Consider the following 25,281-nt stretch of genomic DNA (forward strand, 5'->3'; position numbering starts at 1 on the left):
ATATCGCATCTAACTTCAAATCAGATGTTTTTTTTTTTTGTTATTGTTTCTCCTTCTAAGTTTCTTTGTTTTGTTTTGATTGTATTTTCTAGCGATTGCGTTTTTTTAATTACTGCAGCAATTGCAATTTTCTTTTTTTGTTGACAGTCAAATGACAATATGTATTTCTTTTTTTTTGCAATAACTACTTGATTTTTTACATTACAAAAAACTTATCGCACGCCCACATTGCACTCGCAATGAGAATTTATTTTAATCTGAAATATTTTAATTTTCATATGAATGTCATGTGAAAAATAAGAAATATTTATAAACAAATAGATCAGGGTATGTGAGTTTTTCTAATGCGTACTTTAAGTTTAAGTTGGGATTTCGTAAAAATCATATCAAGAGATTATTTTTATAGAAAGACAAAGTAAAAGCAATAACTTCCAAAAACATAACAAATAATTTCCAGAAAATTTTGAGGAGTAACATTACTATATTATGACTTAGTTTTGTTCGAGTATATGATACATTTATAGGTTTTACAGGATATAATTCCCGAAATAAAAATGTCTGTCAGTTGTCTCCTATCAAAATTCGAACAAGCATCGTCATTTAGTTTGTGTTTGACAGCTATTGATAGCAGTCTACCTCGTGGAAAAAGAAGCGAATTTCTTCTGCTCATTATACATTATATTTTGCGGAAAAAATCCTCAATCAAATAAACGCTAAGCTTGATAAATACTATGGGAACTCTGCACCTTCAATTTCAATGGTAAAAACTGATTTACGGAAGAATTCTCTATACACGAAGCAATTAAAAATTATCACGATATGGTGTTGGCCGATCGGAGATTGAAAGTGCGAGAGATTGTGGAAGCCATAGACATCTCACATGACTCAGTGGTTTTTGAATGATCACTTGGGTATTAGGAAACTTACCACTTACTTAACTTGGCTGCCGCGTGCAGTTTTCATGGCAGAAATCCATGCATTAGAATGACTATTTCTTGTTTCCAAACCTTACTCCAACAATGAAATTATCTCACAAAAAATACCTATTTCAATGACCTCGACAAATTTTTTTTTTGGAAGGGATAAAAAAAATTATAGAAAAGTTCAGCAAAGTGCATAGAGCTCATAGGAGAGACTATGTTGAAAAATAGTCTGTGTTTCATTCAACGGTGAAATCAATAGTTCAGAACTCTAACTAGGATACCTTGAGGAAATCGTGGGACCAAAGAAATAAAGTCCTTCCAAACTTTGACATTCGCAAAATAAAATGGTGATCAGACAAGAAATTTATTTGATTTTTCTTATAAAATATTAACCTCATTCTTACTATTTATGTTTATTTGAACAATATTAAAGTACTGTATAGCAGAATTTTAAAATCAAAAAAATTAAAATTTTTTACTATTTCTTTTTGTCTTTTTATTGTTTTTTGGAAATGTGTAGTTCTCCACATTTTCAATCCCTTAACATAACCTGATTTTAAATATTAATCCTAGTAACCCCCATTAACACGAAGTCTGGTTATGCCTTAACTAATAGTTATACAGTCGGTTAAAATTATTTTTGTATGAAAACTGTCAGTATAACTATTAGTTAAAACATAAGCAGACTTCGTGTTACTGGGGGTAAGTATAACAAATTAACTCTCGCACTTACCTCTTCACATTACGGCTTCTCTTCGCCTGTTGTTGTTGTTGCATTTGCTGTTGCTCAGCCTCCTTAACACTGTCCCACGAATCACCAACACCCGATGAAGACATTTCGTCCATACGTTCTTCATCCTCCAAACCGGAATCCTCCAAACTAATATGACAACTGGTGAGCGTTACCTGCTTGCCATTGTCGCCCACCTCAATCCAATCGGAGGTGCGAATGCGTGCAGAACGTTCAGTGCCATAGGGCGAGGAATCGGAAGAACAGCCCGAGGGCGTACGTTTGCGTGGTGAATTGTGGTCGGTTATAACTTTAAGAGATTTCTTAAGATCTTCTTCAACATCACCATCGGCATCTTCAATATTATCGGCATCAATGTCATCATCAACAGCAGGGTGATTATGATGATGTTTGTTTAGTTGTTGCGGTGATCGTTGATGCTGCTGTTGTTGTTGTTGCTGCTGATCTTGTTGTTTATTGTTATTGGCTTTCAATTGATTCTCCAGAGTTTTGAATTGTTTGTAATTTTGAAATTGTTTATCAATCGTTGTCGACTCTTTTACCGATAGCGGCGACTGTGGCTGCAACAATTGTTTGGTTGTTTGCAAATTTTCCATAGAACATGATCTGGTGCGCATGGCAGCCAGTTCAGAAATTAGCATTTCATGAAATGCAGCCGATTTTTTCTCTGGAGAATTGAATGCCGATACCACTTGTCTGGTATTAGTAGTTGTTGCGGACAGCTTGTTGGTATTTTGATTATTCGCTGCAGCTGCTGCTGCCGCCGCTGTGTTGGTGATATTTATGCGTGTACAATTATTATTGTCATTGTTAAGCGCATAATCCTTGGAGGTGGTTACCACTGTTACATTATTCGAATTATTTGCATTATTCTGCTTCATAGGTTCCGCCTGATGCTGTATGGCTCTTTCATGTTTCGTTATGATGGTATTGGTGGCTACATTCGATTCCAAAGCATTTTGTTTCTGTTGATTCACCATTATTTCCGAGAACAAACGTTCGGCGGCATTTTTAAGATTATTTTTGATTTCCACCGTCTTGCCCGACAAATAGCTGCCCGTGGTGCTGGTATTCACAGTGGTGATGTTTGAACGTGAGGTAAAATTTTCTATTGAAGTTTTCGAGCGTTTAAAGAGATTCACATGCAGAGTGTTTGAGGATGAGGTGGAGGGTGTGGTGGCAGAGGATTTCGTATCCTCTACATCTAATGTTGCAACGGGAACTTTAACAATTTTTCGTGGTTTCGGCAAGGGTTGAGAAGGCTGCAATTGTTGCAGTTGTATTTTAGCGCCAACTCTTTCAAAATCAGCCTTGCCCAAGCTTAGACGTGTGTCTTTGGCCAGAGCTGAGGGTTTGTTTTGAGGTGAACCAGCACCCATGGAGTGATGGCGATTTAATGTAACTACACCCTGAGCTGATTGCACAATTACAATATTGTTGTCATTGTTAGTGTTAGTGTTGCTGTTGTTTTTGTTGCTTGTATTACTGATGCTGTTGTTGCTTAATTTTGTTACGGTTTCTTTAACTTCCGGTTGTGGCGTCGTTATGCGTGGTTTGAAATTTGTGGGCACATCGGGAGCTTTTCTCAATTTTAACGGTGGTTTAGGTGCCTGCGTGCCATTTGCTAATTTTGCTTTAGTTGCTGCTGCTGTTGTTGCTGCCGCTGCCGAGGTTGTTCTTGTAATGGCAGTTGTTGTTGTCTGAGTACTGGCTTCATTACGATTCTCACGTTCTTCTTGTCGCTTTTGCAAATTCAATGATGGTGATTTATAGATAACCGTGCGACCGCCACTTGTTGTAACTGAAGTAGAGACTGTTGTTGCCGGTGTCGTGTTGCTGCCGCCGTGGCTGGCGTTTGCTATTATGGGCTTTTTAAGAATCTGTGGTTGTTCTAGACCTACTTTGCTCATTAAACGTTGTGATGTTGCTGCCGCCGCCGATGAAGATGATGATACATCACGTTGTTGTGTTTTTAATAAACTTGATTGTTGTGGTCTGGGTGGTACGGGAGGTCCCGGTTTTTTGGGTTGAGGGGTAGGTATCATAGTTGTAAATGTTGTGGTTGCCATTTTTCGTTGTTGGTTGGTTTGTTTACCACAATATGTTGCTGCTGGAATAAAGCCTGGCTGACTGGTTTTTTTTTGTTGTTATTGTTGTCGTTGTCGGTTTTTTCAAGTTGTTGTTGTCTGTCTCAACTGGGTCTAGCAAAGTGGTTCTTTGCTTTAGTCTGTGCTGTAGCAAATGCGAAGTAAAATCATAAACCTGTCTTTGTAGGTCACTTCTACTTCGTACACTTGTCTCCTCTCCTCACCTTTATGTTTGCTACTATTGCTGCCACTTTTGTTATTGTTGTTAATATTATTTTTATTATTATTGTGGTTTTTTATCTCTGACTCCAACTCACTCACTCGCTCGTTCACTGTTTGTTTGTTTGGCTGAATTGTTGGGTTTGAAAACAAAATTGTGTTTTTGTTTTAATTTATGTTTAGCATACTATACGTTGAAAACAACAATAACAGCAACGAATTTAAACAAACAACAAAATCTGGTTTCATCTTAGCTGATTTTACTACGAGCTTTATATTTTGTTATTTTTTTTACCACAAGTCTCTTGCCTCAGCTTCAAGCTTTCCAAAGCAACGTTTCAATGGATTTTCTTTGTTTTTCGCTGGTTAGTTTTTGATGGTGACAAAAACAATCTCATTCAGAATCTTGGCATTTTCTTAGAGATAAATGAGTTTCTTTACAAGTGAAATAAGTTCTAACTAAGGCTTTTTTACAGTTGGCGATTTTTTAGTAGTTTGGCTTTTTTCTGCATTCAATACAGGTTCATAATGTGTCTTACTTTTTGGTTTCAGAGTGGCCTACAAACGATTATTGCACTTAACTCGTTTTCATTGATCTACAAATAAATAATAAAAAAAAAGAATAAAACAGAAATGAAAAAAATGTTTTAAATTAAATTGTAGTAAATTAAATGACACTTTATTAAGAAAAAAGAAACAAATGAAATCAACAACAATATGAAGTTATTTCAAGGACATGAAATATAAAATTCATCAACTATTATGAGCATACTATTTATTAACTGATTGTGTTTTGATATTAAATTGAATATGAATGAACTAGATCGCAATAATCGGTTTTAGTTGATATATCATGTAGCAAGTTTTAAATTTCCATTTTAATCAAATTTTATAAAGGTTGTCGAATTTCAAGGTGTATGATATTAAAATTTCAGCCAAATCATACTTATCAAATTCAACATATTTTTACTTCTAAAATTTTCCAATAGGGATGCTCCATCCCAAAACGAATTTGTCATTTCCAATTTTAAAGAAATTTACTACAGTTATTATGTGTTGCAAGTCATAGACTTTTTGCCTCAAAACCCTCTTTCGGTCCTAAAATATGACTCTTTGAAAATTTAAAAAAATTAACAATTTTAATTTTATTTATAGTTACTTTAGCTTGAGGTCACTTTTTTATAAATATTTATATTTTATTTCAAAGATAATAATATGTCCTTTAACATTTTATGAATAAGTACAATTTTTTTCAAAATATCAAAGATCAGTCTTGAGATAAATATATAACTGTGTGTTTCATTCTCAATAAGTGAATGAAACACAGGATTTTGCTCAACGTTTCTATAATTATACCCTACACCACCATAGTGGGGAGGGTATTATGCGTTTGTGCAGATGTTTGTAACGTCCAAAAATATTAGTCTAGCACCCACCTTAAAGTATACCGATCGACTTAGAATCACTTTCTGAGTCGATTAAACGATGTCCGTCCGTCCGTCCGTCTGGTTGGCTGGCTGGCTGTCCATGTAAACCTTGTGCGCAAAGTACAGGTCGCAATTTTGAATATATTTCGATAAAATTTGGTACATATAATTTTTTCGGCCCAAGGACGAACCCTATTGAAACTGGCTGAAATCGGTCCATTATTTCATATAGCCCCCATACAAATGTCCTCCCGAAATTGGACTTTATCGGTCATAAATGTTTATTTATATATGTATCTACACAAATTTCGCTCCAAATAACTTTTATACATACGAAATTCATGTCACCAAATTTTATTACGATCGGTGCATAATTAGTCATAGCTCCCATATAAGACCCGCTTCCGAAAATCACTTTAACGTGCATAAATCGCTTAAAAATGTTGGTATACACACAAAATTCAACATAGTTAACTTTAATATAGATATAAATCACACGACCTAATTTTATGGTGATCGGTCCATAATTGGTCATAGCTCCCATATAAGGCCCACTTCCAAAAATCACTCAAAAATATAAATTATTGATATTTTAAAAGAAAAATATTTTTACTCATTTACTTGGTGTAGGGTATTATATGGTCGGGCTTGACCGACCATACTTTCTTACTTGTTTTTTTATCCCTTCATAAAAATAAGATTTGTTGAGATCATCGAAATAGTTATTTTTTGTGAGATGATTTCATCGTTGTAGTCAGGTGTGGAAACAAGAAATGGTCATCCCAATTCATGGATTTCTGCCATGGAAACTGCACATGTGTGTACCCTTTTGTGCACCCGATTGCGAATAAATATGGCAGCCATCTTGCGGAAAGCTTTCTCATACCCAAGTGATAATTCAGAATTAGTACCACAGAGTCATGTATGCCTATGGCTTGATCAATTTCTCGCACTTTCAATGTTCGAACGGCCAACACCATATCGTGAATTTTTTCAATTTCTTCGGGTATAGAAACCTCGACTGAATGTTCGGGTACTTTCGTACCATTGAAATTGATAGTGCAGAGTTCCCATAGTATTTATCAAGCTTAACGTTTATTTGATTGAGGGTTTTTTTCCCAAAATATAATGCGTAATAAGCAGGCGAATTTCACTTTTTTCCCAATTTCTCCTCAAGTCACGAGGTAGTCTGTTATCAATGGCTGTGAAACACAAACTAAATGACGCAGCTTGTTCAAATTTTAAGTCAACTGACAGATGCTTGTTGACAGTAGCAGTGTTGCCCTTTCAGTTAAGAGCCGGGAAATTCAAAAAGTCTCGGATTTAGTGACCCACCCTCGTATATATACAAATTTGTACAACACTGGGCACTCTATAATTTAAGCACGAAAATGTGTTATTAGGTATGTTTTTACTCAACAGATGATTTTCACTTCAATTCGGTGCATAACTCCTAAGCTAAATGAGTCTCCAACATACATTAAATATAATAAAAATTGTTGGTATTTTATATCTTCAGAATTGCGGTAAATTCCGTTAATATCGGATATGACAAATCCAAAAAGTGCTGTTTTCTGTCCGCCTTAGAATGGATTCCCCCAATATGATTAATTACATTATTAAACACATTTTGTGTCAATGTATTCCAAATATAAAAGCCGGGAATTAAAAGTATACCACAACCCCTAAACTTAGCTTAAATGTATTTGATTTTGCCTTTAGAAGTTTCTCTATACCATTATCGGTTATATTTCAGAAAATTATAAATATATATCAGAAATTTGCAATTAAATTTCAGAAATTTCTAATTGTATTCAGTTGTATTTCAAAAATACATTTGACAAAATACAAATATAAAAGAAATTTCTGAATTACAAATGAAAAATTCTGAAACACAATTAAAAATTTCGGAAATATAATTAGAAATTTGTGAAAAATAATTTGAAATTTCTGAAATGCAATTGGAAATGGTGTAATATTAAACAGAGTTTGCAGAGACCACTGTTAAAATCTAATTTTGTTAAATTTAAAAAGATCTTTATATATTGTCATGCTATAAGGCTGGCTTGTTAATTAGTTATTAAACTTTCGTCATATAAATCAAATTCAAAATATATTACTCGTATACGTTTTATTAAAAATGTGTCAAAATTAGACAGCCTGTTGACATGTCACATACGATGAAAACAGTATATGTAAATCAAATATATTGCATTAAATCAATTAAACCAAACCACAAACAAATACTTGCTTTTTTTCATAAATTATGAATATGTATTTTTATTTACCGCAAGATTTATATTACCGAAATGTCAAAAAATATTGATGATTGTCATTTTAACAATTCTAAAACAACATGAAATTTAATATGAAAAGTAAAAATAAAAGTACATTTAATCAATAAAATCTAAAGTTTAACATCCATCCTAGTGTAAATTAATGAAGACCGAAATCGATTTATAAAAAAATCTAAATATTTTGATACCCTTCACCTTCGTGAGGGGTATCGTTTGTAATTTCCACAAAATAATTTTCCGACCCTATAAAGTATATATATTCTGGAGCCTTATAGATAGCGGAGTCGATTAAGCCATGTCCGTCTGTCTGTTGAAATCAATTTTCTGAAGACCCCAGATATCTTCGGGATCCAAATCTTCAATAATTCTGTCAGACATGCTTTCGAGAAGTTTCCTATTTAAAATCAGCAAAATCGGTCCACAAATGCCTGAGATATGAGGAAAAAAACAGGACAACCTCGATTTTTTACCTTATCTGGATTACTAAAGGTAGGGTCACACATGACTAATATTTGACGAAATAGACGTAACCGCTAAATATAATACATTTGAATTCTTTTATTTGAAAAACTTATTTTACTTAGGATGATTCAAAACAAAAAAATTAGTTTTATTTTGTTTGATGCTGTTAGTTCTTACAAAACACTTGTAAGAGTAAACACGTCAAACAAATTTGTGCTAAACAAAAGTGGTTACGCTTTTTTGAGCAAATATTGGCCATGTGTGACCCTACCTTAAGTCATTAATATAGACAATATGGATATCTAATGATAGATATTTCAAAGACTTTTGCAACGACGTATATAGTAAGTTGGACCTACAATGGGTCAAAATCGGAAAAAATATTTTTTAACACAATTGTTTTTCATCATAAACCAAAAAAAAATTAAAAAACAAACAATTTTTTTTTTAATTTAAAAAAAATAAATTTTAAAATTTAAAAAAAAAAAGTATTTTAAAGAAACAATTCGAAAAAAATTTGTTCCTAAAAATGAAAAAAACAACTTTGAACAAAAAAAATTTTTTGTTTCCCTAAAAATATTTAAAATTTGTATTTTGAAGTATAATTTGGTGAAGGGTAATAAGATTCGGCACAGCTGAATATAGCTCTCTTACTTGTTTTTTATATTACTGAAAAATAAATTAATCAGAAGCAGTTTTATAAGCTAAATTACGCACTTTATTAGAATTCATTTAATTTTTTGTAAATTTTGTTTTGCTTTTATATCTGGTTATACCGCAGCATTATTACATTTTGGGTCCGGAAATTTCATGCTCAAATATTCTACATGTTTTAACATTGTGATAAAATTTGACACATTTAATAATAATTCACAGAAATAATGCTACTAAATTTGTTTGTGATCGGTCCATAATTTGCTCATATACTCGGTTTAGATCATAATATGATCAGGCTTGACAGACAATACTTTCATACTTGTTTATAATGACAATATGTTTTGTTATTGTTAACTCTTGAACAAGACTTCTTTCTAAAAGAAGAATAATTATCAATTTATTGAGTTTTATGTTCTATAACATTTCCAAAAAGCAACGATATTTATGATCCTACAGGGTGATCGATGAATCTGCAGTAAATGAAGACTTATTCACACTTGTCATATTTATGCAGCAATAATGCAGGCTTTATACCACAAAAATTCTCGATTTCCTAATGATTTAGTAAAGCAATGAAAAGCTAAATTAAACAAAATTTTAAACCAAAATGATTTTTTTATTGTTTTAAAGTAACGGAATAGCACTCATTAAATTGAAAAAAAAAATTACAATAGGTTTGTTAACTTAATTGAAATTCGCTTGGTATTTATTCGACATTCAAATACGTATTTGAAATTTGTTTTAAAATCAGTTGATTTTTTTTTTCTTGTTTCAATAATTTTTATTACACTTTTTTCAAATTGTTAACAATTGTTAGTGAATTTCGGTGTTATTAATTTTTCATTACACCCATACAATTAACAATGTTTCGTTTTTTGTGTTTTTTGCTTTGTTTTCTTTGTTTAACTATGTTTTTATTTAAATAATGAATTTGTTTATTAAGTAGATTTTTAGTGAAAGGTTTTTTTTCTATATCATAGACTATGAGTATGAAAATTATATGTGTATGTAAATGTGATATTTATTTTGTGTGTATTGGTGTTTTAGATTTTTGTTGTTGTTTTTCATTTATTTGTATGTAATTTATCGCTCTATAAGTTGTAGTTGTATTTGATGTTTTTCAGTTTGTTTTTTTCACTTCAGTTCAAATAATAAAACCAGATAAGTAGGTGCTTCTCTAATTTTCTTTCGATAGATAGATTGTTTTTGTAGTGTGTATATTTTCAGTTGGTTGTTGTAATTTGGAAAGTGTTTCGTTTTTTGTTGCTATTGTTGTTGTTGTATTTTTCAAATTAGTTGTTGTTTATCAATATTACAATATGCATACATACTCCAATATACATACATACATGTGTATATCCACATGTATCTAGATATCATATACAACGATACAAAACATAGACAGATAGCTGTTCATTTTTATACCGACTTACAGATGTATGCATGTTGTATATAAATATATGGATGTGTGTACATTAGGGCGGTCCTGTTTGTAGGGAGCAAAAATAAGTTGTTAATGTTCCCAATTAAAATGAAAGTTTAGTTTATTTGAGGAAACCATTTCTCAAAATGTTTGTACAGTCGTCAGTACTTATATTTTTCGCAAAGGAAACATATGAAATATTGTTATCATGTGCAAGGTCTTCGAAATACGCTTTCATTGTTGTATCATTGTTTTAGCAAAAAAATTAAGCTCTTAAAATTTAACATAGAATTTGTTTAAATTGATATGTTGTTGGGTGCATGACTTAAAAATGTGGATTTACAATAGATGGTGTACCTATTAAGCGCAGTTTTTCGTTTTAATAATTGATATGATGTTTTGAAAGGTACACATCAGTCTTTTATTCTCACTTAGTTATTGAACATTATAGTGTAAACAACTTGGTTTTTTCTTGCTCCGAAAATGTCGACTTTTATGCCATAGCGTCATATGCGGGAAGTTATGCTTTACTTCATTAATTTAAACAAGTAGGAGAGCTGTGCCGAATCTTATACATATATCCTTTTTATATGTATAAATTACACTTTATAATACAAATTTTAAATATTTTCAAGTAAACAAAATTAATTTTTTTTTAAATGTTATCAAAATTTTTTTTTAAATTTAAAAAAAAAATTCAGTTTGTTAGTGAAAACAATTTTTTTGAGTAAAAAACAAATAATAGATATATTCGGCTGTGCGAATCTTATATACCCTTCACCAAATTATACTTCAAAATACAAATTTTAAATATTTTTAGATAAAAAAAATTTTTTTTTTCCAAATTTTTTTTTTATTTTTTAGAAATTTTTTTTTTTCGAATTGTTATTTTAAGTTTTTTTTTAATTTTAAAAATTCTAAATTTTTTAAATTTGAAATTTTTTTAAATTAAAAAAAAAATTTTGGTTTTTAAATTTTTTTCCGATTTTGATTCATTGTAGGTCTAACTTACTATGGTCTTATATACGTCGTTGCAAAGGTCTTTGAAATAGCTAACATAAGATATCCATATTGTCTATATTAATGACTTAGTAATCCAGATATAGGTCAACAATCGAGGTTGTCCTGTTTTTTTCCTCATATCTCAGGCATTTGTGGACCGATTTTGCTGATTTTAAATAGGAAACTTCTCGAAAGCATGTCTGACAGTATTATTGAAGATTTGGATCCCGAAGATATCTGGGGTCTTCAGAAAATTGATTTCAACAGACAGACGGACAGACAGACATGGCTTAATCGACTCCGCTATTTATAAGGATCCAGAATATATATACTTTATAGGGTCGGAAAATTATATTGTGGAAATTACAAACGGAATGACAAACTTATATATACCCTTCTCACGAAGTTGAAGGGTAAAAAAATTCGGGTTAAATAATATTTTTCCCGATTTTGACCCATTGTAGATCCAAATTACTATAGCCTTATATACATCGTTGCAATGGACTTTGAAATATTTATCATGGGATATCCATATTGTCTATATTAATGACATAGTAATTCAGATATAGATAAAAAAAATATGCCAAAAATCGAGGTTGTCCCGGTTTTTTCATTATATCTGAACCATTTGTGGGCCGATTTTCTCTTTTAAATGGCAACCGAGCCGGGAGTATTCCGGATATATTGATGTATCAATCATGTTTGTAAGTTATTTGGGGCTACGGAAAGTGGATTCCAACATACAGACGGACATGGCTATATCGACTTCGCTATCTATAATGATCCAGAATATATATACTTTGTGGGGTGGCAAATGAAAAATGTAGAAATTACAATTAAATATACCCTTGCCACTCATGGTGAGGGGTATAAAAAGTAGCGCTGAAGCACACCGATTACTCACCAAAGTTTATGGTGAAGTTTATGAATATCCATCGGTTTCAACACGCGAGAGATGGTGTGTGCTTCTGCGCTACTTTTTATACCCCTCACCATGAGTGGCAAGGGTATATTTAATTGTAATTTCTACATTTCAGAAGTTCAGAAGAATAGAGAAAGTTTGAAGTCCAAGAATTGGACGCATTACTCCATGAAGATTGTTGTCAAACTCATCAAGAGCTTGCAAAATCATTCAGAGCTACTCAAGCAGCAATTTCAAAACGTTGGCGAGCAGCAGGATTCATCCAAAAGCAGGTAAATTGAGGCCGAGAGACGATTTTGCATGACCGAAATAATACTTGAAAGCTATAAAAGTGAATAAATATAAAAAACGATTTTTTTTTTCAAAAAATACAAAAGTTCGAATATTTTTGGACATGTATGATAATGATAATGAGATATGGCATTGAAAGCGTTTTTCAAAAACTTTTGATGGTATCTCAAAATGAATTAATCCTTAATTTTAGCTGAGAACATCCACAACTTAATTTTTGGGACCACCTTAGTGTACATATGTTTGCAGTTGGTTGATTTGCTTGTTTTACAATTAGTTTGTTACGTTTTTCTTTTCGGTCCACGTTTAAACTCTCTAACACTGAGTTGGTTGATGATTCCCGTTGTTTGCTTTTCAGATTATGTATTCAAATTCAAACAAAACTAAATTTCTATTGTAGGAGGTCAATCATTTGCTTTTTAAGCGTATTTGCTTGCTACTGCCGCTTGTTTTTTGTTAGTTTTGGTTAGGAAGAAAGACAGCTCTAGCAGGCATTTTATTTCATTGTTTCCTTAAACCATTTTGTTTAAAGAAAATAAAAATGAACATTTCAAGTGGCAGACATTTAAATTTAATCGTACGGACATCCTTTTTTTGTTTCTTTTCGGACTGACAATTACAATTTCCTGATTTTGTTTTAATAATTAAATTTTAAATTAAAAGCAAATAATGGTAGTTTAACACGAAAGACAACAACAACAATGTACAACTCAATTACAAGAAAAATGAACAAAGATTTCAGGTAATTTTGGGAATTTCCTAGAGTGGAATAAAACAAAATTATGTACAAATGCAATGAAAATGTACAGAAGATTTGTGTGAAAACGAGAATTACCCTAACAGAAAATGTATCAGGCAGTAATTGAATTATTTCACCATCTTTTTAATACCACATGTCGTCCACACCAATATCATATCATTTAGGTAGAATGAGTCGGTCACCAATAAGATTCAATGCTTGACCTGAATGATTTTCGAAGAAATATGGTTCATTGATGCCTCCAGCCCAAAATTCACAACAAACAGTGAGATGAGGGTTCTCTAAACTTAACAGATCACTGAACACCAAAGATCACTGATGTCAATATTAATTTGTTTATATAACCGCATAATTGAAATTTCCAACTCTTGCTCACGACGCTGAATTTATGCACCTGGACTTTCACCATCATTCACAAGCACTGCTTCGATTTTGACATTAGAACGGTTAATTTTTGGACGACTAGTGTGTATAGCATTATCAATTGATCCTATCTCCCTGAATTTTCAATAACTCTCTTCACAAATAAATATTCCGACCCTAAACTGTCAGCTGTCACTTTGTTCATTTTTTGTTGGCAACACTTTACAACTTAAATGGCGCCAAATTCAAATATTGTGTGAATTTTGGAACAAGATATTGTACTTTATTTTAATGAAAATACAATATTCAACGTTGAACCACCTCTAGGCGAGATTTGGCAGATTAATCAAATTGTAGAAGTAGGAATTCCTAGCCCTAAATATCTGACACAAGTACCTGCATTCTCAAACGTTTTCACTACATACTGCTATTTATTTTCTAAGACGACTAGTTATTTAAATGTTGTCTCCTTTGTTTAAGTTTATGGCGCAGTTTTGTAAAAAAAAATAGGCCGTAAATTAAGAATCTGTCACACTCGTGCGATAATTTATGTATAAAAAATCAAATATATGTTAACTCACGCTCTCTGGCTGTCAATTGTTATACAATATTTTTATTTATTTACTTTTAATGCTTAATTTATTAACACTTTTCTAGCTAGCCTAACGCATAAATATTTCAATTAAATTAAGTTCTACAGCCACAACTCAACTCAACCAATCAATGATATTTTAATTAAAATTTATTGAAACTAAAAATGAAAGAAACAATATGATCTTTCAACACTAATCTCTTATTTATATAATTTAGTTTTTTTTTATCAATATATTATCATTTGTAATTAAATACCCATCTTTAAAATTACCAACATCTGGAGTGAAAAATAATAATTTCTCTTAGGGGGACTAGACAGACACACATGTATCTGGTAAAAAAAAATGAAAATACATACTGATATATTTGTTTCTGTTCTACATGATTGGTAACGTTTCACACGTTAAGTGGGTTAATTAAAAATTTATCAGTAATGAAAATAGTTCGATTACAAAATTAATATGAGCATTTATGCCGCTTGGCTGCACAACACTGCCGCAGTGCAGTGTTGCGCGAGTACAATTCAATTCAAAATGGATTAATTTATATTTTAATAAATGATTAAACATATATGTATGTTAGATTGCAGTCGAAATGTTAGTATGTCAAAAGAAAAAGAACAAACTAAAGATTATTGTAGCAATAATAAACACAGTTAAAACTAATTATATTACAACATATGAGAAATACACTCAAAGAAAAAAGTTGTTCAGAAACTGTGGTTAAAAAGAATCATGTTGTGTAAGAAGAATCATTTAAAATGCTAATATAGGACTCTTCACTACTTACACAGAGAAAACCGAACCGAATAATCCGGTTGTACACATAAAATGTTTCAGTTCTTTCAACAGAAAGTCAGTTGATGAAGAAGAATTTCGGTTGAAGCAACCAAACTTTTGTTAACCCTTCTAGAATTGTGTTGCCATAACTGTAAGATTCAGTCACTAAGATAGAATCATTCGATTAGCAACAAATTCGGTTGCTACTACAAATCGGGTTTCTCTGCGTCTATTTAACTTATTCGGGGGATTCAAACGGTCTCCTATTAGGTCGTATTGTCATAATGTCATAAAATATATTTTTAGTTTAAACAAATTTTTTTTGGGTTTCAAACAAAAAAATTGTGAACTAATAAGACTTTTTGAACTATGTTTGTTAGTTTGTCATTTAATAACACTTTTTTTTGTTTGCAGCTCAACAAGAATTTTTTTAAACTAAAAAAATATTTTAGGACTTTATGACAATACGACATAATAGCAGACCGTTTGAATCCCTCAATTATTTTAATTAAGATTTGTTTTGAGAAGTCATTATTTTGATGTCACCAAAATAACCAAGTACTTTAATAACTCATAGATTGCAAAGACAGTTTTTGGTTCCTTTATTGCGTATGTGCTCTTTGTAGTCAATGGCCACTTTAGTGTCTCTAAGTAATCTGAGGTGTAGTCACTTTAAAAATCACTTCGTTTTTCTTTCTTAAGAGACAGACGTGTTTTTAGCTCGCTCCGTACTTTTATTGAAGTTAAAAGTGTTAAAGTTTTTTTTTTAAATTAAAAATATATACAATATTTGGCGATTTGGACGCTTAAAGAAAAATAATAAAAAAAAAAACAATTGTGCACCTAAAACAGTGTAAAAAAAACAAACAAATAGTGCCAAAAAAAATTGTTAAATTATCAAAAATAGATTTAAATTAATAAGAAAGTGTGTTTGTGTTCCTTTTCTTTTGATTTGAGTGAAAGAGCATATGAGTTCTCATGATGAGACTGCTAGGCTCAGCTTAAACGGCAGAAATGCATACATATTTCTCAGTGGGGAGAGTGATCAAAAAAATATAACTGATCGCAATTACAACAAACATTATTTAACCGCCAAACCTATTGAGAGAGCTCGCTCTTGTTCCCCCGCTCTTCAATTATATGATGCAAATAATATGCAATCAATATCACCGAAAAGTGATTGTATAGAATATAGCACAAAAGAGAATACAAAAAATTCCAATATAAAGAACAATACGCCTGTGTTAAACACAACAACAACATCTGAGTTAAACATGTATACACAAGCTTTAAATAAACCACAGAAAACAAATTCTAGTGAGAGCGCAAGTGTAATTAACACTAATAAAACCGTAAGTAGTAACAATGGTGCATCGAAGGGTGCCATTCCAAAGGATGTAAGAAATATAACCACAACAAAACCAGCAGTATTACCAGGTATGCTTAGATACATAAGTATTAATAAAAGAATTTTAAGTCCACAAAAAAAGGAGACACCTTTTAAAAAGCAGAAACTAACTACAAGTCCCTTGAATAATAATCGTTTCGCGCTTTTGAGTGAAGATGACAATATTAAGTCTGTTAAAAATGGTTATTCTAATCAGAAACCATTAAAGCCACCACCAATCTTCCTTCGGGAACCTAGTTCTAATAATTTGGTAAAAATATTAATTGATCTTGTTGGAAAAAATAATTTCCACATCGTCCCAATAAGAAAAGGTGGTGTGCATGAAACGAAAATAGTCATATACACTGAGGAGGATTATAGAAAAATCTCTCAATACTTAAACGACGGCAAGAAGAATTTCTACACATATCAGCTGAAAAGTAGTAAGGGCCTTATAGTGGTCATAAAGGGTATAGAGTCCAGTGTAGAACCTAACGAAATCAAGGAGGCCCTGGAAGAATTGGGCTATAAAACGAAAGTAGTAATAAATATATTTAACAGAGACAAAACTCCTCAACCAATGTTTAGAGTAGAGTTAGATCCAGATGATAAAAAACTAAAAGGGAATGAAACTCACCCAATATACTCTCTTCGTTATTTACTGAATCGTAGAATAACTATTGAGGAACCTCTCAAGCGAAATCGACCCGTCCAGTGTGGTAACTGTCAAGAGTTTGGACATACGAGAAATTATTGTACTCTACGCACTGTATGTGTTGCATGCGGAGACTTGCATTCTTCATCACAATGTGATATTATCCAAAAGGGTCTCAAAAAGAAATGTGGAAACTGTGGTGGCGACCATACGGCGAATTATCGGGGATGCCCAGTTTACAAAGAATTATTAAAAAGATTGAGAGAGAGGCGTCAACCAAAGAGAGATGACTTTTTTGTTCCATCTGCGGGTAACATAGATTTTCCTACACCAGTAAATTCAGTAGCCCGTAATAATGAAAATAAGAACTTTACGACAATGAATGCAAATTTCACACAATTAAACACGGCTAAATCTGGAACCAACTCTTACGCTGGTGTTTTGAAGTCAGAAAATAAGCAGCCTAATATACCCCAAAATACGGGAGGGTTAGAAAACCTGCTACAAGCGCTTACACAAAATATTACCTCTCTTAATGAAAACATGACTAACATAATGTCAACCATGCAAAACACAATACAAGAGCTTTTGAGAGCGCAGAACCAAATGCTTCAAATCCTCCTATCAAAAAAATGAGTTTCTTGAAAGTTTGTTTTTGGAATGCAAATGGTTTGAACCAACATAAATCTGAGGTTTATAACTTTATGATAAGTAAAGACGTCGATGTGATGTTAATTTCTGAGACACACCTTACAAATAGATACAACTTTAATATTCCAGGATTTTCATTCCATAACACAAATCATCCCGACGGAAAAGCTCATGGTGGTACTGGTATCTTGATTAAAAGCCGTTTAAAACATTATGCCCTAGATGAATTTTCAAAAGAATATATGCAAGCAACTTCCATACGACTGGAATGTTCATTTGGAAATCTTACAGTGAGTTCCATATATTGCCCCCCACGATTTTCGATGACTAAGGACAAATTTGAAGAATTCTTTGAAACTCTAGGAGATCGTTTCCTGGCATGTGGTGATTACAATGCGAAACACACATACTGGGGTTCACGGCTAATTAACCCTAGAGGAAGACAGCTCTACAAAGCCCTAGTTGACAGTAGGAATTGCCTGGATGTCATATCCCCTGGCCAACCAACATACTGGCCTACTGATCCTAGGAAAATTCCTGACCTTATAGACTTTGCCATATCCAGAAATGTAGATCGAAATTCAATATCTACGGAAATATCTTTTGATTTATCTTCCGACCATTCACCCGTAATAGTCACCTATTATGGGAAAAATATACCAAAATCTCCTGAAAATATTCCGTTTTACAAAACAAATTGGCTTAAATACAAAAAGTTTATCAGTAGCCATATCCACACAAATACAAATATACAGTGTGAGGGAGAGATAAACGAATGCGTCAATGACTTCACGTCATTAATTATTTCGGCTCTGGATCATTCAAGGATCGAGATCTCTAGAAAGCCAAAAATGCATATTTCCAATTCAGATATTGAACGATTGCTTCTCGAAAAGAGAAAGCTTAGAAGAGAATGGCAACAAAATAGATCACCTGCTGCAAAGCAGAGGCTGTCCATCGCTACTAGAAGACTGAAGAGAGCCCTTTGTTTAGAAGAGGATCGCAGAAACGAAAGATACATTGAGAGTTTGACGAATACTAAACATACGAACTTTTCTCTTTGGAAAGCCACACGTAACATCAAACCACCGGTAGAGGGAAAAACTCCGTTGAGAAAATCTGACGGTAATTGGGCAAGAAATGATAAGGACAAAGCATTAATTTTTGCCGAGCACCTACGTAATGTATTTAAGCCAAATCCACCCAACAATGATTTTGTACTGGAAAATCCTCCTGTTCACGAGACAGCGGATGATCATATCAGAGTAAGTCCCGAGGACGTTCGAAAAGTTATCAAAAATAACACAAATACAAAAAAATCTCCAGGATATGACAAAATTACGCCATCCATGATTAAAAACCTACCGAATATTGCTATAATCGTGCTATCTGTATTGTTTTCTGCGATCATTAGACTAGGCGTTTTCCCAACTAATTGGAAAATTGCTCAGATCATAATGATACCTAAACCAGGAAAAGATTTAACAATGCCGTCTTCATACAGACCTATAAGTCTACTGCCATGCATATCAAAGTTATTTGAGAAAGTATTGCAATGTAAAATTATTCCATACTTAAATAACCAAAATATTATCCCAGTTCATCAATTTGGTTTTCGTGAACAACATGGAACCATTGAACAAGTTAATCGATTGACTGGAGAGATCAGAAAATCTTTTGAAAATAAAAAATACTGCTGTGCTATCTTTTTGGACATCGCCCAGGCCTTCGACAAGGTGTGGCATAAGGGGTTAATTCACAAAATTAAGTGTCTACTGCCACCAAGTACGCATCGATTGCTGGAGTCATACATATCAGACCGAGTTTTTAGAGTGAAATATTGCGATTATGTAACAGGAAATTATGAAATTAAAGCTGGTGTTCCACAGGGAAGTGTTCTCGGACCAACACTTTATTTGATATATACTTCTGACTTGCCTGTGTGTGATAGACTTACCATATCAACTTTCGCTGATGATACGGCAATACTTAGCTCACATGCAGATCCGCAGGTAGCTTCTACGAAATTGGCAAATTATCTGAGACTCGTGGAGATATGGTTGAATAACTGGAGAATACGAGTAAATGAACTCAAAAGTAAACACATCACATTTACTCTCAGAAGGGGTGATTGTCCACCTATCACACTAAATAACATAAACATTCCACAGACAGATACTGTTACATACCTTGGTATTCACTTGGATAGACGACTTACTTGGCGTCGTCATATAGAAGCCAAGAGACTTCACATGAAGTTAAGAGCCTCTAGCCTTCACTGGTTACTCAATCACCAATCAAAATTAAGCCTTGACTATAAAGTCATCCTGTATAAATGTGTTTTAAAACCAATCTGGACATATGGAATCCAATTGTGGGGAACGGCCAGTGGTTCCAGTATTGAACTTATACAGAGGGCCCAATCGAGAATTCTTAGGATAATGACAGGTGCACCTTGGTACATAAGAAATGAGAACATCCATAGAGACCTACAAGTACCGTTAGTTAAGGACGAATTCAAGAATGTCCGTGAGAAATACATCATGAAATTGTGGAACCACCCGAACCCGCTTGCAAGACATCTCACACAGACCCAAACAAGATCAAGGCTTCGTAGAGCCGATCTACCACCCCGCTAAGATGTGGCCCTTATGAACATCAACGCTCCCGTCAGAGAGCATTTAGTTTTAATTTTAGTTATAAGATTTTATTACTTATTGTCAGGCCTAAGTAAGGCAGATTCGATAAATAAATAAACGTTAAAAAAAAAAAAAAAAAAAACTTTAAAAATTTTGTGTACTGCACTTTAGAAAATAGTTATTTTACCCACCTAAATGTGTCCTTAGTATTTGGGGTTATTATACCATTAAGGGCCATTATTACAAGTTGCCTTTATAGCTAAAGTTAACTTTAAGGGCACCTTTTTCTATTGCTTAAAATTACCTTTAACTATAAAGGCAAGTTGTAATAATGGCCCTAAAAGTGTTTTAGATTCTGAGGCTAATGTTGTAAATTGTTAGTTTAGTAGTTATACAGTAATAAAAATTGTTTTTTGCATGTGTCGGATATGAAAACGCCTTCGTTTGGCTGCTTATCTAAGTATCCCGAAGGTAAAACCCTTCCGAAAGGCCGCAGGCTCATAAAAAACATTTTTTTATAATTCATTATCGTAGATGAAAAATTTAACATAAAGTGAGTTTTCATAATAAAATTATATCTGTCGGATGTGGTAATCAAGCCATATTAAATAATATCAAAATTTTTGAGATCAAATAATTACACTCTGCTACAAAATAACACTTTTTGTCAGAACTTGAAAAGCGACCTAATGGGGATTGTAGGGGTATGTGAGGACATACTAAAACCGTTTTCAAAAGATTTAAAAAAACACCCTCAAAATTTTTAGTTTTTTTTAAACAGCTTTAGGACTGCTGGTAGTAGTTCAGTACCTCTAACTCACACATTTCTAGGCCGATTTCAAAATTTTAAACAGTTGTGGATAGAAAAAGAATTAAACTTTCATAAAATGTACGAAAAAAATATATATTACAAGAAATTGTGTAAGTTTTTAAAATGATTCGTTTTTTCTTATTTTTTTCGTAATTTTTCAAATTTAGCAACAGTTATTTTAATTTTTTTCTATGAAAATCTATGTTTTTGCACAGCGTTTTAAAAACAATTTTATATAGACAAAAACGAGACATTATTTGTTAAAATCGGTTTATGTTTGCAAAAGTTATTAAACTTTATCGAAAAAATTTGCCTTGTAAATTAAAATTTTCACCACCATAGGGGGAGGGTATAATGCGTTTGCGCAGATGTTTATAACGCCCAAAAATATTAATCTAACACCCAAGTTAAAGTATACCTATCGACTTGTAATCACTTTCAGAGTCAATTAAACGATGTCCGTCCGTCCGTCCATCTGGCTGGTTGTCTGTCCATGTAAACCTCGTGCGCAAAGTACAGGTTGCAAAAGATATTTCGATAAAATTTGGCACAAGGACCAAGCCTATTGAAACTGGCTGAAATCGGGCCATTATTTCACCTAGCCCCCATACAAATGTCCTCCCGAATTTGGACTTTATCGGTCATAAATGTTTAATTTATATAGGTATCTACACAAATTTCGCTCCAAATAAGTTTTATATATACAGAATTCCTGTCACCAAATTTTGTTACGATCGGTCCATAATTAGTCATAAAAAATAAATCTCTTAAAATGTTGGTATACCCACAAAATTTAACATAAATAACTTTCATATAGACATAAATCACAAGACCTAATTTCATGGTGATCGGTCCATAACTGATCATAGCTCCCATATAAGGCCCACTTCCGAAAATCAGTCACGAATATAAATTATTGACATTTTAAAAGAAAAATGTTTTTGCATATTTCCTTAGTGTAGGGTATTATATTGTCGGTTTAAAGTTAATCTTAAAGCGTAATCAGTTTTCTTTCAAAACCCGTTTAAAAATTTAAAAGACAGACAAAAACTGAATGATAAATTGACAAACAAACCGGTTTTTTAAATAACTTTTTCTAACTTGTTTCCGAAATTTTCAGACACAATTTGTAATGTACTCAGCAAGAGAGTACAAACCACGCTTGGTCGTTTTCCAAGTTTTTTTTTCAATGTAGAACCGTATTATTTTAGGAGTTATTTACGAATTTGGGGATGAAAATGAGTTCCAGAATTTGACTTCCGCCTAGAACATGCACGTGTTAAAGTAACTATGTAGTCACATAGCTAATTCTATCACCAGTGCTGATCAAGATAATGGGTAAAATCACTAGTTCGGGACACTTAGCTGGAAAGCGAGAGAAAAATTCTTATGCGCAAAATTAATATTCATACTTCCAAGTAATGCAGATGAAATGCAGTACTCATTACTCAGGGTATTATTTAGTGAAGGAAATATTGCTTAGTAGGGTTAATTTTACCAAATTGTTTAAAACCAGTATCGATTTACCTATTTAAAAATGTTTATATACTGAAAGTTTGCCAAATTTTGGCACGTGTTCACTATGTAATATCAATTGTTCTCATTTTAATTTAGATACATTTTTAAACGAAAAATTCTTACCAAAATTTACTTCGTACATCACTACTCTTAGACTTTGGTCTTTATAATTTTGTCATATTTATTTTTAACAGTTTCATTTGCATTATTCTAATATTGTTTTTATTTTTTTCTAAACTCAGAAGAACACACAAAACTATGAATAATACTCGTAAATGCCTACAAAAAATATTGCTTTTACTACGACTCATACGAGTATCTAGTACATGAGTCATGGATTTTTAGTTTACCAAGAAAAATAAGCATTTTTTCTAAACTTAATTATTGTTGTCATACAAAATCAGCGTCCATATTATTTGGAGATACAAAGCGATAAAAGAAAAAATTATGGCAATGTGGAAAATGCACAAAACAAATCAGAGATGTTAAATTTATTTGAAAATATGTACAAACAACTGCATCTAATCAATTAAAAACGTTAAACTTAAACGTGTTATAAATAAAAAATGCCAAAACTATCAATATTTAAAGAGGAAAAATAAAAAAAGAGAAATAAATAAATAATGCGAATAGTTGTGTTAAAAGTTGATGTTTCATAAAGTGTTTTTTAGGAGCAGTCACAGATTGTATATGAAAGCTTCGAATTAATTAAATTTAAGCTTAATTTACTAAAATCTTAGTTCAGAATTAAAAATTTTCTGCGATTCATTTCATAAAACCAAAACAAATTCTAGAGCACAATATACATATATTTGCGTAACTCAAAAATTGGTTAGCTTATTAAAAAACTCAAAAAACCGAAATTCCGCAATAAAATTACCTTTCAGTAAGGCTTAACATGTTTTCAATATTCGTAGTCGTTTTAGAAATATAAAATTTTTTTTGGAAAAATTTCGAAATTTTTGGTTTTTAAAACAGTATTAAAAATTGGAAAATGGATATATGTACGCTCTTCATTTTTTTTACACATATAGAAAACAAAGTTCCAAATAAAACAAGCTCTAAATGATTTTATTCACAAAAGATAAGATACATAACTCGTAGTAGATTCTGTAAATTTTCATTTTGTTGTTGATTTTGAATTCATAAATTTGACTAGTGGAAAAGATATGATATATATATTATATATCAACGTATAGGAAATTGTGTCTTCTTTTCAAAAATGTATAACATTTTTAAGAATTAAAAAATTTATAGAAGAATTTTTGCAAAAATATGGGAACAAATTTTAAAATGTTATTAACAGCATAGCTTTTATTTTTAAACTAAAATTTCGATATTTTGCTAAAAAATAATTTATATTTATAAAACGACTGTGGACATTAAAAACATGTTAAGCCTTTCTTAAAAGTAATTTTATTGCGGAATTTCGGTTTTTTCAGTTTATTCAATATTTTGTTTTTGAGTTACGAGAATATATGTTGTCCAACCTCCTCCATTTTCGAAATAACTCGAAAATACGAGCTAACCTAAAAAAACGGTTAGCACCACTGAATTCAGCGTACCCGAATTAGTTTAACCCACCGGGTGATCCGCTTGACAGTTTTCTCAACTGGCACAGTGTTATTATTAAGCTATTTTGTAATGGATTTGAATTAAAGCAAACTCGAATGAGTCAATAAGGAATTAGTTCCAATAAATAATAATTCTTAATGTAATGAATTTAATGCGTTTTAAGCACTAAGGAAATAAGCCTCTGAATTAATTCTTTAATTTCTTATAATTTGTACTTTCATGGATCATAGAGTTCTCTGTAATGTTTAAAATCTTTATTACGAGCTTCCTTTGATTGTTAAAAATAATCAAATTTTTAGCTTTTATTTCAATTGTCCATTGTTAGCTATGATCTTTTCCCATATTTCTGGCAACATATGGATTCCAAGCCAAAAGAAGTGCTCATCTTTTGAGACCAAGAACGAATCAAGCCAATATCGGACACTCTGTTACAAACTGAAGCGTTTCCCAGCGAGAGAGTTCTGCATCGATCAAAACAAATAGTACTCGGACGGTTCAAGGTCTGGACTATAAGGCGGGTGAGGTAAAACTTCCCATCCACTTCTTTCAAAATAGTTTTTAACAGGTATTGCAATAGGTGGCCTTGCGTTGTCATGATGGAATATTACTGTTTCATGTCTGGCCTCATATTCTGGTCGTTTTTCGGTCAATGCTCGCTTCAAACGAATCAGTTGTGTTCGGTACAGGTTCCCTGTGATGGTCTGGCCAGACATAATAGATAGCAGCTCATAATAGATAGGACCCTTTTGGTCCCAAAAAATACAGAGCATTACCTAAGCGCCATTGATATTTGGCTTTGGTATAGATTCTGCTGGTTCGGTAAGACGAACTGGCGATTTGGGTCGATCGCTTATTACTAAATCGAGTTAAATTTAACGTTTTCTTCGAATATTTCCTAAAAATCGTATAATAATTGTTATATTTTATTTGAAAAAAAAAATAAAATTCATTATTTGATTTTTATTTTTAAAGTCATTTTATGATTTTTGAGTTTGGTTTGAAAAAATTATCAAAAACTGATTTGTCTACTTAAAACTCATAACAGTTCCGCACTCTGCATAGAACAATAAATTAAATAGATAATGATG

The 25,281-nt window shown here is 32.2% G+C and overlaps 2 protein-coding genes across 2 annotated transcripts in view; one reads left to right on the forward strand and one right to left on the reverse strand.

Moving 5' to 3' along the window:
• ATPsynC (ATP synthase, subunit C) overlaps positions 1-25,281 on the forward strand; it is a 345,384-nt gene that overhangs the window by 146,404 nt on the left and 173,699 nt on the right. The window lies entirely within an intron of this gene.
• The window catches only part of LOC135963945 (putative mediator of RNA polymerase II transcription subunit 26), a 133,871-nt gene that overhangs the window by 106,239 nt on the left and 2,351 nt on the right, over positions 1-25,281 (reverse strand). The window contains exon 2 of the mRNA XM_065515959.1: positions 1,657-4,576. Within this exon, the coding sequence (XP_065372031.1) occupies positions 1,657-3,743 (2,087 nt within the window). The 5' untranslated portion in view covers positions 3,744-4,576. The remainder of the gene's footprint in view (positions 1-1,656; positions 4,577-25,281) is intronic.

This window comes from Calliphora vicina, chromosome 1 (assembly GCF_958450345.1).
Source record: "Calliphora vicina chromosome 1, idCalVici1.1, whole genome shotgun sequence".
Taxonomy (NCBI): Eukaryota; Metazoa; Arthropoda; class Insecta; order Diptera; family Calliphoridae; genus Calliphora; species Calliphora vicina.